Consider the following 17,912-nt stretch of genomic DNA (forward strand, 5'->3'; position numbering starts at 1 on the left):
TGTACATTCTATTTAGTACTAGGTTTGTTTTTTTTTCCCTTTGCAGCGTGTAATTTAATAAACTTGTTGGGTTGTTGTTGTTGTTTTTTAATTCACTTAAGTAGCAACATTTCTGTAATACTTAGCAAGGGAGTTATGGCATTCTGAACAGAATGCGCTGCTAACTAGTCTGCCTTGAGATACTAAGGGTGGTGAGCATGGGAAGTTCTGTACCAATATACAAAGGAACTTCTTCACAGTGAGGTGACAGAGCACTGGAACAGGCTGCCCAGGGAAGTTGAGGAGTCTCCTCTGGAGATGTTCAAGACCTGCCTGGACACCAACCTGTGCAGCCTGCTGTAGGGGGCCTGCTTTAGGAGGAGGGGTTGGACTCGGTGATCTCCAGAGGTCCCTTCCAGCCTCTACAATTCTGTAATTCTGTAGCTTTGTTCCTGATGCTTCATGCAAACTGTTTTTATCACGGGGACAAGTTTGTCAAAGACAATCTATTCTCATACTGAAAATGAACAACAGATTTTTCTTAAGGCTATTTTCTCTATTTTTTTAAAAAGCCTTGTAAAACTTCTTTGCATCAGGACACGATTGATGGCCTTTTAAGGTTTTATGAAGCAGATCTAGAGAGAACTTCCTTTAGATATTGAGAATTCTATGTGGGATATTAAAAGGAGTTTATCTTTTGAAAAGGATACCTTAAATGCTGTCAGTTATTTTTTTTTTTAGAGGTTAACTGGTGTTTTGTTGCATGGATGACGTCTTAGATGTCATGATATGAGTATATGAATATATGTGCTTTGTATATGAGTATAGTAATGCAGAAGAACCCTTAGAAGATACTAGCTGCACAAACAAAGAGATAAAAAAAAAAAAGAAAGAAAGCATTGTTTTATTTAGAAAACATAATTTCTGTAGCAGAGGAAAGAGAAGAGTGTTTGATGGAAGAAAAGCTAGCATTGAACAGAAGCATCTGTGTGTTTCTGTACAAATTTTGACATCTGTGAGCTGCTTCCATCCTTTTCAGCAAATGTTCGTATTTGTTGAAAAGGTGATTATAAGCAGTGAGGAAGAGAGAATAAAATAGTCGATAATCAGTGCTCCAGCTGAGCACTACATGTATTTCCTAGATGATACTGCATTTCAGTTTCTTCCTATACTGGTTTGAGGCAGGAAATAGGGCGGGGATGGAACAAGAAATTGGTTTGATATTAATGATGATTTTGTACAGGGAAAATGGGCTCTTTTTTTCTTTTTTTCTATCTCATTTTAAGGTGTATGCACATTTAAACACTTGAGTAAGTGTAAGTAAGAGTTCAAGCATCATGTGTGTCTAACAATAATACATAGTACTTTTATTTTCTTATAATGACATCTTAGACCCATTGAGGTATTAAGGGCAGACAAACACAGAGCACAGTGCTAGGCCATGATGCCGCGCTTATGTTAACTTCAAACATGGCTGTCTGTTGAAATCACATCACTTTTCTCATGGGGCATTTTTAGTATATTACTCTTTTTTAACGGTCCTTGCTGCAGAGAATGCCGTGTTGTTATGCATCTCTGAGAAATGTTCATTTTAGAGCTATTACTGTAATGTAATTCCCTGTTTAAGTTTGATAAAGGAGCAAGTGGGCACAATGTAATGTGTCATTTTCAGTTAATGTCTATCTTTAGTGCTCGTTTAGTAATGAAATGGTATGTCTGTTCTTAAATGTTTCATCAGGAAAGGAAAATCCTCTCCCAGGTTGGCATGGGTGGTATCTGTTAAAGCCAATGAACCATGTCGCTGGAGATTAAATTTAAAGCATCGTACTGACCTGCCACTTGTGGGTATGTGGGAAGTGTCTGTCCCTGTGTTGTACAGACAGGAATTGTAGGCGAGATCAGAGAGAACTACAGCTCTGTGCTTAGCAGAGGGCATACGGGTTGTTTGTAAACCTGGTTGAGGTGAGCAGGGCAAAAGGCTGATCTTGACATCTGTAATTCCCAGGGAAGTGAGAGATGTGACCGTGTAACTAGAATAACCTGCACCCTTCCAATGGTTCTGTATGCTTAGAAACAATTCCTGATTCTGTTCTTAAAATAAAGATTTTATTGCATGTTTATCACCTGCAAATTTACTTTGAAGCTGTTTTGTTGTTGGAAGTTTATGGTGGTCTGAGGGTTTCCTTTGGTTTGCTTACTGTAGTTTTTCTTCTCTTACTTTCTTCTTTGTCACCATATAGAGAGGAGCTAAGGTTACAATTTCTCCTGGAGGGAGCTGGGAAACATGTACAACAAGGAACTCTTAATATTCTGGAAAACTGTCGAAACATTGTTCCTTTTACACAGAAACACTATCTGAGGATAGAAGAAATCATGGAGAGAAAAAAAAAAAACAGATTGTTTTAATAAGCAGTAGTTTATTTAAATAGCTTTGTTATCTGTTTTAATACTGTAATAGATCATTCTAATTCAGTTCACAAAACGTGCGCTTAATGTTTCGTTTGACGTTCTGACTTGAAAGAATTGATATCTTTTGGCTTTCTGCAAGCTAAATAATCCTATTTACATGAGAAGAATATGCTTTTTGCTGCTCTTTTAGATAGAAATGGACTACAGGGAGTTCTACACTGTAAGAAACTGAGGCAAAAATAGAGTCTGAAAGTGCAATGCTGACTGACTCCTAACACAAGACAACTGAAACATATGTTTCTAAGACTGAGTGGGTGGTATACACAGTTGTTGTTTTTTTTCTCATATGCTCTGTCTTCCGTCTTTAATCAAATTCCTTCTTGCAATAATGCTTATGATGTCTTCAAAATGAGCAGCGTGAAGAAAAAGGCATTTGTAAAACTTTAGAGAAAGAAACTGAATCTGGTTAGCATAGCCTTAGTTGGCTTCCTTTATTTCTTTCTGTTTTGCTAAAAGTTATCTTTTATCTGGAAGTGCAGCAAAGTTTAATAACCTAAATATCTCTGAATAGATTTTGAATCTGTAAACTTCACTGCATGTATAATCAAAGCCATCCAGTTCCCTAAGAATGCTGTTATAATGTGCTGAAAAATTTCTTGAAGAGATGCAAATAACACTCAGTCCTGGGCAACATCTTTAGGGTGTATTATTTTACTTTAATGACCCTTTGAAAGCGATGCTATTTTTTTTTATCACAGTGAATTGACTTTTATAAGTGTCTGTGCCTTGATATAAACGTCCCATCCTTTTGCTTGTTAGGAGTAGACCTTGTCATATCTTTTCTGAATGTATGAAGGAAATGTCTGAATATTGATGTTTTTTTTTTCTTTCCTTGGAAGCTGTGCTAGAACTGCTTTTATGAGTTGCTGAATCTGTGTGCTGTTTTATATCTTACAGCCTGAGGAGCTGCTTCTGTGAATGCTTAGTAAGCCTCACAGCATTTTTACTATCTTTAAAACCAATGAAACTACTTTTTCACTTATTTTAGAAAGCATGAAATATGATTTTAACTTGATTTGTTGGTGGCATGGTACTGTATAGTTGCAGTCATGTAGAAATGGTATTCAACAACAAAATGCTGTAACAATTGAGTTCAAACGTAACTGTGTGTGCTGGATCAGTGGGACCCAGGTGTTGTGCCAAACACAGTGAGAATTTAAACTTTGGACACATGAGACAAAAATCCTTTTCTGAATATTTAGGGTGAATCAGAGCTATCTAAATTTATTACAAACCTATCATTATGTATTTCAATCAATATAATTTCTGCACAGTGTTCTTTAAAGAGATTTAAATAAGATTTTTGTGGTGTGGAAATAATGATATTATATAAGTTTGTTTTAGATGTGGCATATACATTTTGATTTCAAATAGTAAGGCAGTTTAAAGCATGAATTCTGATCGAGTTGCAGAGAAGTCTATTTTCAGCAGTTAGTGTTCACAATACTTTTATTTCTAAACTTGAGTATTCCCTTGACCAGGTAATGTAGTTTTCTGGCAGTAGACTTAAAATAGGATTTGAAATGAATATCCTGAAATTCCTATCGAATCCTTATCATAAATCCAAATCATAGGGATTTGCTCTGTAGTTATACCAAAACTCTAGACCTTTCCCTTATTTTCAACTGCATATAACAGGAAGGGCCTCCAACATGCTGTCAAGGTTTGTTTGTTTGTTTGTTTCAGAAATGCTGTGTGGAATGCGTTGCTAAAGTGAAACAAAAATAGTTGGGTCTTTTGAGTGGTGAGAAATGGTTGTTATTCAGTTTATATCAAATTTCTCTTGGCTTACAGTGAGGTAAAAGCGAAGTTTAATCAACACTTAGTGTTGTAGATTATCTTCTACTGTGGTGGATTTGAATGAGTCAGAATTATTCATCTGACAAATAATAGAAATGGAGGGTAAGAGGTCTCCATATCAAGAGTCTTATGGACAGTGTGATGAGCTTATTTACAAGATCAGGAAGTGAATAATCTTTCTTAACTAGCTAGACCAGGTAAGCCGATTTATTTATTCCTAAGATTTTGGTTTTTTTGCAGCTTTCATTCCATATATTGTCCAACCTGGAGAATCCACCTACCACAGAAAATCAGCAGTTATCAACATAAGTACTGACTGTATCTATTTGGATCTGTATTTATTTGTACCTATTAATAATTTTTAGCAGCACAAATTCATAAAATATGTGACTCTACAGCATCTGCTAAAATGTTCATGTGTGTTTTCAGGTACACTACAACGTTGGCAAAAACCTGGCTGACAAAGGAAATCAAAGTGCTGCAATCAAATACTACAGAGAAGCTGTAAGGTATTAAAAATTTGCTGTTTTATTGAGCTACCCTGAGATTACTTTAATGTTTAACCAGGAGAAAATGCTTTGGTATTCATTTTCATGCTCTGCAGAGATGAAGGGCTAACAATTTGCATACGGAAATGTGTCTCATACATAATAATAATCTCTTCAATTTTAAATTTTAGGCTGAACCCTAAATATGTACATGCCATGAACAACCTTGGAAATATTCTGAAGGAAAGAAATGAACTCCAAGAAGCAGAAGAGTTGCTGTCCTTAGCTGTACAAATACAGTATGTTTAGAACAATGCTAACCTGTTTTTCACTTGCTAAGCAGAAATGGCATACAATGGGGTCTTCTGTTCTAGACACTCAATTATCATCACTCCCTCTTTTTTGTTTCTTTTTTTTTTTTTTTTCCAATTTACGCAGACCTGATTTTGCTGCTGCATGGATGAATCTGGGAATAGTACAGAACAGCTTAAGGAGGTTTGAAGAGGCAGAGCAAAGCTACTGGACAGCAATTAAACACAGAAAAAAGTACCCAGATTGTTACTACAATTTAGGGCGGTTGGTAAGTATTTTTGAATACACGATCACTATTAGAGCGGTTTGAATAAATGATCAGTATTAGCATGGTTTGCATGTTCATATAATTCTGCAGTATTTTTAAATGCTTATAGTTATTCTAGTTTATTTGTTGTGTACTTCAGAGTGATTTCCTATTTTCAGTGCTTTTCCTATAATTCCGTGTCAGATTTGGTAATGCTACTTTTCCTTATAGACATGTCTAAACAAATATGTAGATTGTGATCTCTTTTTTTTTTTTTAAGAGATAATATTAATAATTTCTCAATATTAGACTGTTTTACATAGATGCAGTTTGTTTTGTATTTCAACAGATTGTTAGGCAGTAGAACCACACAAAAAATAAAAAAGCTTAGATTCCTGGAAATATTTATATTAAATGTTTACTTATTCTCTTGTATGGAGTTCTAAACTACATGCTGGTTTTCATCCCCTTCCTAGTGGTACAAACATAATTGAGGGCAAGCCTGGCTATCAGAGAAAGAGCAGCGTGGAACTGTGATGTTAATATATACCAGTCTGTCTTCTATATTACTCTAGTGCTCTTTTTATGTTTCTTATTTTTGTTTATAAGAGCAAGCTCTACTAGAATGATATGAGAAGGGCTAATAACTGTTTAGTACCTTTAGTCCATAATAGGAAAGTAAATCAGGGTGAAATTACTGGAGTTTTCTTTCTTTTTAGTATGCGGATTTGAATCGCCATATAGATGCATTGAATGCTTGGAGGAATGCTACAGTTCTGAAACCAGAGCATAGTTTGGCTTGGAACAATATGATTATATTGCTTGATAACACAGGTATATGCCCATTTGAATATTTTAATGAATAATTCAGTGTCTTGCAAAACTCAGAGCTTGATCTGTATTTATCCAAAAGGAGTTCTACTTCTTCTGCAGCTATCAAGCTACTCTTCATAAATATTAGAATACCATCTAACTCACTGGTTATAGAGCATAATTTAAAATGCAGCCCATAAACTGAATTTCTGATCCTTGTTTGAAATGCCATCAGTGTGCAGGCATGTGTGTATTATAGACCAAACTTCAGAAGTTTGGAACCTGTGTTTTTGTCCTTTTTAAAGTGTCATTTGTTCAAAACAAAATGGAGGTTTTCTGTTATTTCCTTCTATAGGACTTTGCATTTATTTTTGTTGTGTCTGAGATACCTGGTCTTCTTTAAAAATGCATGTAATCGGCTATTCACAAAATACGTGTGCTTACAGCATGAAAAGTAGCTAGTAAGGCTGTGCTAAAAGATGCTTTCTCTTTTTCCACTGTGTGGGCTCCCAGGGAATCTAGCTCAAGCAGAGGCAGTTGGAAGAGAGGCCCTGGAGTTAATACCTAATGATCATTCCCTTATGTTTTCTCTGGCAAATGTACTGGGGAAATCACAAAAATATAAGGTAGGTAACTAGATCTTTCTCTGTTTCGTTTTTGTTGTGGTTTTTCTTTTCTGTTTCTGTAGAAACTAAGGAGGTCATTGTGGACTGTGGGCTTAAATAATCAGGATTCAACACCCATTTCTGTCACAGAATTATGATGTGATTCTGACCTAAATTCATCCGACCTTATTTTTGATGCCGGTGTTTGGAACGTTGTTGCCCTAAACTGCATAACTGGTCAGTGATGAGAAATGGGCTCTTAAGCACACTAGAGGGCATTTATATTCCTTTTCTGTCTATGGAGAAAAACCTTCTGCCTAAAGGATTTGGTACAGGGTCTAAAATTAGATGGGATATACTTGCCCTTGTGCTCTTTGTATGTAAAGGAAAGCAATATTTACCATTACTTGATATGAATTCTAACCTCTTTACCTCAGAAACTAAAATGAAAATCTTCTAAAATGAAGATACTATAGATTCTCTAATCCTGGATTGAAGATAGGATACCTGGATAATCCCAGAATATTATGAGAAATTCATACACTTTCTCTTGGGTACAATTGGCCTGCTAAGCAGTGGTACTTCAAAATTAACTACTCATATTTACGAGTAGTGAATGTAATGCAGCTGGGGACAGAACTATTTTCCTAAAGAAAGTGTATGAGCATCTGAAGACTACATCACATATAGCTAATATATTCATTTGCTTTAATGGGCTCTGTAGGCACTAATGTATGTAAGCAATAACAAGATTTTGGTAGTCCTGAGGAAAAAAAAGATGTCATTTGCTGAACCATGAGTTTTGGGGGTTTTGATGGCTTTTTGATGCATTGTAATGTTGATAGTGCAGAAGGAACAGCCTCGGCGTAAGAGAAGAAAGATTTTATGATGTTAAACTTGTTAGAATTTTTTTATTTTTTTTTTTTTCACCATTACTGTGTCTGAATTCCACAGTCGTATTCAGCTGTAGAGTGATGACTTGTCCACATGTGAAGCCAAGGCCTGTGACAGCCCAACACTTTTGTTTGTGTTGATGATGCTGTTATACATCACATGACTGTTGCTCTAGACTGGCTGTTTCATTTTTTGTATATTCTATTATTCCTCTCTTTCTACCTTGAAGCTGTCATAAAATATGTTTTCAGGTTACTTTGTTCTGTGTTCTCAGGAACTATATTCTTGAAGAATACAAATTAACACCCAGAATGTATAAGGAGTAACATTATGGAGGAGTTAATTGCTAGTATTACTTAGATGAATCATGAGTGTGAAAGAACAGAGGATTGCACAGTTATTTAACGAGGGTAATATGCAGCCTGACAGAATAAAAAATGTTTATAATGAAGTAAGCAGAAAAAATATGTGGAAAACTTGCTAGGAAACATTCTTTGGGTATAGAAGAAACAAGTTTGCCTTAGAAAATTAAAAAGGAGGTAATGCTGTCCAGTTCTGAGAGGTCATTATGCTGCAGGGGAATGCATTGGGCAACGTGGAAATAGTTGTAGAGGAAAATAAAGCTCTCAAGCCAGAATCCTGAATAAAGCAAAAGAGCCTAGGAAAGAAATCAGAGAGCCAGTGAGAGCTTTAATATTTCATTAGGGAGCAGTAGGTTTGTGTAGAGCAAATGATAAAGCCTAACTTGAGGTTGATTGGTTATAACAGGAAGAGCAAATTAAGGGAATTGGAAAGTGGACTTAGTTAGAAAAGGAGATAATGACAGCAGCAGCTGTATTTTGCATGGCCTGGAAAAAGGAGATAGAGCATGTTTGTTTGTTTTTTAAGTGGGAGAAAAAATGTTGATTAAAAAAAGTATGGGAAATTGATTTCTTGCCCACCCCCTCAACATGTAAAAACAGAGAGAAAAGGACGGTTCTTTAAGGATATTTATTGAGTTGGGAGGAGTGAGGAAGACGTGGGATAGAGGCTGTCAAGGTGATGGAGGTAACTGGCAGAGGGCTGCCTGGCTGCATCTGTTCTGTTGTATAACCTCAGGCATTTCATTTATTTGCTTTTTATGTTTCTGTGTAAAAGTTGATGCTACACTGGCTCTGTTGCCATAAAATAAGATTTGTTTTGGGGTGGGTTTTGTTCTTTTGACGTTTTTTATGGTTGGTTGGTTGGTTTTGGGTAGTTATTTTAAAAGGCACTGAGTCAAAAAGATTTTATTATGTTATCAGAGATTCCCTTCAAATAATTTGGATGTTTTCCTTTGGTTTTAAGTGCATTTTGATTTGCAGCAGGAGATGAATTTCCCAAGCAACCCCCAAAAAGTCCTCCAACCCTTTAAGATTTGTTTGTATCTATTCGTGAATGATTTATTATTCCAGAAACAAAGGTGCATAAAAGATTACCTGTTGTGGAGTTGTTGTGTTTTGTCGTTGGTTTTTGTTTGTTTGTTTGTTTTTAATTAACATCTGTTATACCAGTATAGACTTCTCACTTAAATACTCGTTCTTGTTGCAATGGACAAAGAATTAAGCTATCTTTTAGTTCTTTGAAAATATATATGCTGTGTTTTTGTTATGTATACATCCACATTTTTTTCTGTAAAAAGTACAACAAATTAGAAACATTCAGCATTTTTTTTTCTTATATTTGAAATGAAGCCAGACTACAACTCTGTACTGTGGGCTTGGCAGCAGATGGAATGCAGTGTGGTTTCCCGAAGCCTTCACTATATGCAGCGTGCAAGTTTCCTGACAATGCTTAATTTAAAGATTTGGCAAGACACAGTAATTTGAAGTGTCACCGGATGTACTGGAATGCATATTTACTCTATACATCTGCAATAATATGAAAGTGATTCACCTTCAATAGTCTTCAATGAGACAGTATGCTTCTACTAACTGCTGAGCAAAGCAGTGGCAATGAAAATGTTTTCAGTGTGTGGTTGAAGATGTATGGTAATGAGAGTCAGCTCTGATCGTGTATTTCAATGTATTTTCTTGGAACACATTGCACATATTGCCCTATCTTATTTCAGCAGTGAAAACAGTAAGCCTTATCTACTCCTTTGTGTAGATGACAACATTTAGCCATAAAAATGAATTAACTGGACAGCACATCTTTCAGACCGTTGTTACTCTGCTTGATGAAGAAAGCAGAGATTTACTTATTTGCTTAACTGAAATACTAGAATTTGCAGTGGAAAAAATTACAAGCTGTAGGATTTCTGACTACTACACATTTTGAAGGGCCATTCTGTTGTTGACGTAGAGGTTTGTGTGGCTTTATGTAAAAAGATTATCTTGCAACACCACAGGATCTGCCAGAGGTTTGAGTACTGGGATATTTCTCAGGTGACTCAGTTAGAATCATAGGACAATTTTTTCACACAGAGGGTTGTGATGCACTAGAACAGGTTGCCCAGGGATGTTGTGGGTGCCCCATCCCTGGAGGCATTAGAAGTCAGGTCAGGCTGGATGGATGTGGCTCTGGGCAGCCTGGTCTAATGGTTGGCAGCCCTGCACCATAGCAGGTTGGGTTGAAACTAGATAATCCTTTTTGTCCTTTTCACCCAGGCCATTCTATGATTCTGTGATTAACAACTTTGAGTGGAAGGGACATCTAGAGTCATCCAGTCCAATCCCTGACCAAACCACGGACAGTGGCCAGTTGAGTCTTGAATATCTTTAAAACTTCTCCAGGCAACACCTTCCAGTGCTTGACCACCTTCATGGTTAAAAAACAAACATACAAACAGAAAAGGTTTTTCCTTTTATCTAAATGAAATTTCACATTAATTTTCTTTGTCTCTTGTCCTGTTGTGAGAATAGTCTGGCTCCATTTCTTGTGCGTTCTCTGCCCAGGTAGTTGTGGATAGCAGTAAGGTCTCCCATTCATCTTCTCTTCTGAACGGTGGAGGGAGCCAGAGGAGATACTGAGTCCTGCACCTGGGAGGAACAAATCCAAGCATCAGTACATGCTGTGGGCCACCCAGCTAAAAAGAAGTTCTGCAGAAAAGGACAGGGGGTCCTGGTGGACACCAAGTTGAGCATGGAGCAAGCAGAGTGTCCTTGTGGCAAAGAAGGCTGAGAATGTCCTGAGTTGCATTAGGCAAAGTATCCCTAGCAAGTCAAGGGAGGTGATCCTTTCCCACTGTTCAATACTGGGAGGCCACACCTGAGTACTGTGCCGAGTTCTGGACTAACCAATACAAGGGGGACGTGAACATGGTGGAGAGAGTTTGACAAAAGTCCATGAAGATGATTAAGGGACTGGAGCATCTCTAATTTAAGGAAAGACTAGGAGATGGAACTGCTCAACCCAGAGGAGAGGGGACTCAGAGGAGATCTCATCAGTATCTATAAATACTCAAAGGGAGGGTGCACAGAGGATGGAGCCAGCTCTTTTTAGTGGTGCCCAGTGCCAGAAGAACATGCTGGATCATAAGCTGGAGGACAGGAGGTTCCCTCTGAGCACTAGGCAGTGCTTGCATGCTGTATGGGTGACAAGAGAACTGGCACAGGTTGCCCACAGAGGCAGTGCAGTCTCCTCCTTGGAGATCTCCAAAAGCCATCTGCCTGGGGACTTGGGGACTCTGCTCTGAGTGGTGCTGGTGGAACAGGGGTTGGGCCACAGGGACCAAACCAACTGCAGAAGATCGTATGATTCCTGCCATTCTATTTCTCCATTCAGTCCAGATCTGAGTGATAGCCTTCCCTCCCAGTGTACTGACCACTTCCTTCAATTAGGTGCTGCTTCTGAAAAGTTTCTGATAATGCATTATCATTATCACCCAAATCATTAACAAAGTATTAAAACATTGTGAGTCTCAGAGGCCAATGTATCTTGGCACTTTAATAGTCAGCATATGAGGATGCTAGAGCAGCTGCTTATGCCTGGGAAAAGCAATGCCAAAACTTGCACATACCTTAGGCAAGTTTGTGCCTTAAGGCAGAAGACTACTACATGGAAGAAATTTTGTCTCTAGATGTTTTGCACTGAAAATAAATGAGCAACTTTCCCTAAAAGAGCATAGCACAGAATCTATGTGAAATTGCATCTTCTGAAAATATCTAAACTTGCATGTGAGTAAATACAGATTGAGGGGTGTCTTTCTAAACTTCTATAGGAAATATGTTCTGTGTCTATATCAGCAGTTAGTATGGTAAAGCAAAAATGTTGAATTGTGAAATTAATGTAGCAAAAGTTGCACCTCTGAATATTTGGTGAGAGTTGAGCTTTTCTAAGAAGTACTCAGACATCAACAGTTCTAAGAGCTCACATACTGCATCTTGGTATATGGAAAAAATAGCTTGCAAGAAATGTGAAGAATGCTTCACTTGGTTTGATTTTTAAATGACAGACACTCAGTTATTCTTCATTAAGAACCATCTTGAAACATCTGTTTGAAAGAGTTTTACTGCAATGGAATCATAGAATCATAGAATCACCAAGGTTGGAAAAGACCTAAAAGATCACCCAGTCCAACCGTTCACCTATTCCCAACAGCTCCCACTAAACCATGTCCCTCAACACAACATCCAGCCTTTCCTTGAACACCCCCAGGCTCGGTGACTCCACCACCTCCCTGGGCAGTCCATTCCAGTGCCTGACCACCCTTTCTGAAAAGTAATACTTCCTCATGTCCAGCCTGAATCTCCCCTGCCGTAGCTTGAAGCCATTCCCCCTGGTCCTATCACTAATGACACGAGAGAAGAGGCCGACCCCCAGCTCACTACAACCTCCCTTCAGGAAGTTATAGAGAGCAATGAGGTCTCCCCTGAGCCTCCTCTTCTCCAGGCTGAACATTCCCAGCTCCTTCAGCCTCTCCTCATATGGCCTGTGTTCCAGACCCCTCACCAGCTTTGTTGCCCTCCTTTGAACACGTTCCAGGGCCTCAATGTCTTTCTTGCAGTGAGGGGCCCAAAACTGGACACAGTACTCGAGGTGCGGCCTCACTAGTGCTGAATATAGGGGAAATGCTTGCATTTTAAATGGTAAAAAATTGTGTTAAAGGGGAAGATGTCTAAAAGCAGTTTTCTCAGATACTGTACTATATTATGCTTGCCTTAACTGAAACTTTAGCAAGTGATATAATTAAACCACTTTTACAGACTTCACTAATGCTAAATAGCTCCCAGTTAAAATAATGTGAAGCTGCAAAATCTTGGCACATATTTGTGCCATTGTTACTTTTCTTTCCCAAGGCTACAGCCATTTTAGCTACAGGATTATGCAAGCTTAGATTATACATATTGTGGAATCACATAGATATAGTTGGTGTTTGAGATCTCCTTCAATTACAATTTTGAGTATATTTTGCTTTATTTTACATACTGCAAGTGTCGACTGCTCTGTTGACTTGTTCTTCTAAATTATTCAGGAATCTGAAGCTTTGTTCCTCAAGGCAATTAAAGCCAATCCAAATGCTGCCAGTTATCATGGTAATTTAGGTAAGAGATTTTCTAACTCTCCTCAGCTGTATTGTTTGTTTGCTTCATATTCATGGTGGTTTAAAAGAAAAAGCAATCTTTCGAGCCTTCTTCCTGCTGAGCAGATGCTATTTGACTTCCTGGTAAAACTGCCAGCCAGTGAAGAACAGGGCACTAACCCAGAGAAGCTGTCACATGATAAAGCAGATCAAGAGGGCTTCACAATCCAGCCCAGAGGTAGCTGCACTTCAGTGGCTGCAAATTGGTTCGTTTATGCTATGCTTATAACCCACAATGGAGCTCACCAGATAAGAGCTGCCATTTGTGGCTATAGCATAATTCATTCCATCAGTCCCATTCCAGTTCTGCTTCCAGGCTTTGCTCCTGCATTTGGCAACAGAACAAGCAGCTACTGTGCCACCAGCCAGTGAGAGACCCTCACTGGAAACAAATGCTTTAATGTTGTTTTCCAAGTCACTGGCAAGACTGCACATTGTTCAACAATATTGCTAATGAAATCCCTTATTGATGTTCCAGCTGTGCTTTATCATCGCTGGGGAAATCTTGACTTAGCAAAGAAGCACTATGAAGTCTCTCTGAAGCTTGATCCTATGGCACCTGGGACCAAGGAAAACTACAATCTCTTAAGAAGAAAATTGGAGCAATTGCAAAGGAAAGGCGGTGCCTGATATTTCTTTTCAGGTTGTCCATGCATGCCCTTTACTATTAGTGTTACGTGGTTCTTCTGACCATGTAAAGGATTCAGTCATCGTTTCTCGAAAAGAACAACACCAGCAATGCACACTTGGATGTCCAGTTATGTCCTCCTGCAGATTCTAACATTTCAGCTGGAGTTTGGAGATCTTTTTATTTTTACTCTTGAACTGCATTTTGAAGTTCCTTAGAACACTTTTGTAGGTATACGAAGGCAATGCAGATGGAATTTCACAGCTGTGAAAAAAATAGCAATATTTGCTTTCACTTGCAATTTGATATCTTCATCTGACTTTTTTAGTAGCAGGATGAATATCAGAAGGCAGATTTATTTCTGAAAGCGTTTCTGGAAAAAGTGCAATTTCCTGCTTAAATACTGATCATTTCAAGTATGAAGAATATCTGTCCACTTCAGTTTTATTACTGCTTTCTACTGCTAGTCCTACAGAGCCGGTAGAAGAATGGATTCTATCTGGCAGTCTAATCTTGTAATTTGAGTTATGCTTTGTTTCTTGTTTCTGGCTCCACCCTTTGAACTGCAGGATTTGTACAGGTGAAAATGTGCACCATAAAAGGTTTGTGAGCCACCAAGCTGCTGAGATACGCTCAAGTGGAGGAAATACTCCTGGATTTAAGACAAGATTTTAGCAAGCAGCAAATGGAAAAGAAAGAAGTGTCAGATGTCAGAGGAGCAAGCTAGAGTTTCTGTTCTTCAGGTAACCTCATCTAGTGTAGACAGGTTGGGCCACAAGTCAGAATTCCTTTAGCTCTTGCAGCAAGTCAGTGGTCTAAATACAGTATCGCATCCACGGGAGCTGATTCTCGTTGTCTAAGGCATTGCAGTGCTTTTTGATTGAGGACATAACACCTTCTAGCTCCTACATTGTTGGTAAGAAAGAGAATTTCTGTGGGCAGACAATCTGACCTTGACTGATAAGGTATTAAGTGGAAGGAACTGTGATAAACCTTTGTCTAACCGTGGCTGCTGAGTTTGCTGAAATCAGTTAAGTAAGCGTAGCTGTTAATGTGTAAACTGATCACGTTGATGCGGGGTGATTCAGAGAGGGGCACCAATTGATACAGTGTCATTTTTCAACTTGCTGTGATGTGTTTAAACTCTGGCTGTCCAGAGTCGTATTTTCTTTTGCTAGTATTTATATTCCTGCTTCAGGGAATGATCTCATGTCTATTTTCTTACTTGTTTGCTTGTTTTTTCAGATTGGATGACCTCTATTGGATGTGAAAACTGAGGAACTTAGGCCCTTTTTTGTATTTTGTTATTCTTTCTTTTTATCCCTGTAGGAAGACATTGATTAATGTAGTATTTGCAGCTTTCCTAATTGGTTATTCAATGGTTATTCAGTAGGAGACTGTTTTCCACACACAACTCATCTGCAAGTGTGTGGAACCATTTAAAATGTTGGGGAAATGCCTGCCACAGGACAGGCTGTCGCATGAACTTGTCGTCTGACTACCTTGTAAACATTCTACATCTAGACTGTGTCTTGAACCTGCAGTAGGCTAACTTTTGAAAATGACAGTTGATTCAAGAGCCAGTGTGTCTGTAGAGCTCACTAAGCATCCTCCAACAAAGTTAGTCTGGGCACCATAAGCAGTGCAGCTGCTTCAGTGTAATATTCTTTCCTGAGTAACTACAAATGTAGCCAGCAAGGCTGTGGCAGTGATACTGCACAAATTTGGCTTTGAATGAATTAATATGCCTGCATTGCACATGCACAAATCTTATATTTGCCACGCTGATTTTAGTTGAAGTACCAGAGGCATGCATTTGTATTAATGCAGTGCTCCTCTCCTGCTACCATACTCTGTTTCTCAGCAAGACTAATTTATTCATGTAGGGTACCAACTTTGATGCATTGTTTTCATTTCTTCTGGTTTTGCACCAGTATGGCTTCCCATCTTCTGATGACCAGTATAGTTCAGTCTTTACAGTTGAGCTTTCATATCTGAAATGTGCTGAAATAGATAAACCTTCCAGTACAGACTTCTAAGGCTTTCCATGCAGCTTAGCATGTGTTGGATATAGAGACTTCAGTCATAAGGTATTAAAGGGTTGGGATCTGGCTAGATCCCAAAACTAGCAGAAAATAGATGTTTAATATAATCAAGTCTTTTCTGTATATTTGGAATATGACATTGAGTTTAAATTATTATTCTCATCATGAAGTTCATATGTATAGTTGTCCCTGTTGCCTACTGGGTTAGCTTTACAGAAATCCGGTAGATCAATATTATATATGGGGTCTGAATTCTCTGTGGCTCATTACAAACCAAAGGTGTTGCAGAAATTCCTGTGTAGAAATCACTTTGTTGTACTCGAGTCCTATATGGAAGAGGCATGCTAACAAATTGAACACTTTGTTGGCACTTGAAAATGGTGTTTACTCTTCAATACAGACAGTGTGATTTATTCTTGATTAGTTTTCTGGGAACCTATTGTATTATTATGTGTGAGACTATTTGTTTTATATCATTTTTTTAGTGCTGTATAAGTTCATTGTGATTACTTGTATGAGAGTAGTAATGATACTCTTATGAGTGAGCATAATGTTGAAGCATACTTTGGGTTTGAAAGAAGCAAACTTTTTTGTTGTTGTTGTTTTATTTTCAAAATTTTGAGAGAGAAACAGTTATAATGTTAGCTTTCTTCTTATTTTCTCATACCTCATAACAGGCTCCTGGAATGGTGCAGAACACATACTCTGGAAGAGAGAAAGGTTTAGAAAAAAGTGGGTTTGAATGTAGCTGTTGTTACAGTCTGTATTTCCAGCACGCTGGATTTTTTTCTCCCTGTTGCCTTTCCACCATTGACAATTATGGAAGACTAATGTTTCCTTCGTATCAGCTGACATTAAATCAAGAAACATGGATATTCTTAGTTTTTCCAAAGCTTGCTTGTTCAAATACAGTTCTGAAGACATACTCAATGATTCAATGCACAAATGGCTACTACACATTACAGCCTGTTTTCACCAAAAACTTCCAAGAGAATTCCATAATTTTGTTTCTCTTGTGTTTAGTACAATGTTGTGTACATGAAGTTTCCTCTTATTTAATTCATACTTAGGTTTTAGAGATTTGGGTTGTGTGTGTATGAGCACTCAGAAATAAAAATCTTCAATACTTCTGAATGGTTTGCTACAAACATTTGGCTCTGTTAATTGCAATTTCCACCACGTTTTAGACATCTGTATCTGAGCTGTTCATTCTAGTTTTTCTGTAATAGGAATAAAACAGGTAATATGAAATATGGTTCATCTCTTAAAGAAAAGGATGTGAGGCATCATGTATTTGAAACAGATATTCCTCACTACCTTCAAAGGGTTACCAAGATTATCTGCTCATATATATTAAGAAAACCTCTGCTTCTTTTGGGTGGATTAATCTGGTCTTCTCTTCCACCATCCTTTGCACAAAGAATATTAAAAGACTGGCTTTGGGGCAAACTGGCAGGTATTTCCCTCGAGAGTCAGTTATAGCAACTGGATGAGGGAATGGGATAATACAAATTAGAAGAGTTTTGGTCTCTGCAGACAGTTAAACTTACGAGACAGATAAAGCATCTGAATGACAAATCTCTCTCTACACAAACAGTGCATTGGGGTTCAGTTCTATCTATGGTTAGCTAGTCTGTGATCACAATAAATGATAACAACTTACTGTTAAATTGACTTCTTGTCGTTGTTCACTGTTTTATAAGCAATTTAAAGCAACTGTAAATTTACAAAAATGAGATTTCCTTAAATTGAAGTTGCTATTTCAAGCTGCAACTGTTAGAATGTCAAATGTGATAGCGTAGCCCATGTATGTTTGGGTTTTTTTACATTAAATATGTTAAAAAATTTTTCTGGTTCTTCCTTGTATTTTTCATTTCATTTGGGCCTAGCTGTGTTTTTATACCTGTTATTACATGTAGATTCTTACGCAATTCCTGACTCAGCCCTTTCACTAGGTTGCGCTTCTCTTTTCACAGCTTGTCACAGAATGGCCTGTGTTGAAAAGGACCACAATGATCATCCAGTTTCAACCCTCTGCTATGTGCAGGGTAACCAACCACCAGACCAGGCTGCCCAGAGCCACATCCAGC

The 17,912-nt window shown here is 38.0% G+C and overlaps 1 protein-coding gene across 3 annotated transcripts in view; it reads left to right on the forward strand.

The window, feature by feature from the left end:
* Positions 1-17,669, forward strand: part of TMTC4 (transmembrane O-mannosyltransferase targeting cadherins 4) — a 56,506-nt gene extending 38,837 nt beyond the window's left edge. Inside the window, exons 12-18 of one of the 3 annotated variants that reach the window (XM_042809756.1) lie at positions 4,678-4,757; positions 4,928-5,035; positions 5,175-5,316; positions 6,015-6,129; positions 6,622-6,734; positions 13,042-13,111; positions 13,628-16,590. In XM_042809756.1, the coding sequence (XP_042665690.1) occupies positions 4,678-4,757; positions 4,928-5,035; positions 5,175-5,316; positions 6,015-6,129; positions 6,622-6,734; positions 13,042-13,111; positions 13,628-13,779 (780 nt within the window). In that variant the 3' untranslated portion in view covers positions 13,780-16,590. Of the gene's footprint in view, positions 1-4,677; positions 4,758-4,927; positions 5,036-5,174; positions 5,317-6,014; positions 6,130-6,621; positions 6,735-7,667; positions 9,219-13,041; positions 13,112-13,627 lie in introns of those variants that run through there. The other 2 variants (XM_042809755.1, XM_042809757.1) reach the window with 2 other exon arrangements.
* Positions 17,670-17,912: the final 243 nt, after the last annotated feature.

The sequence above is a fragment of the Centrocercus urophasianus genome, unplaced genomic scaffold (assembly GCF_019232065.1).
Source record: "Centrocercus urophasianus isolate 14NV4802_14NV808 unplaced genomic scaffold, USGS_Curo_1.0 seq_12, whole genome shotgun sequence".
NCBI classification, from domain to species: Eukaryota; Metazoa; Chordata; class Aves; order Galliformes; family Phasianidae; genus Centrocercus; species Centrocercus urophasianus.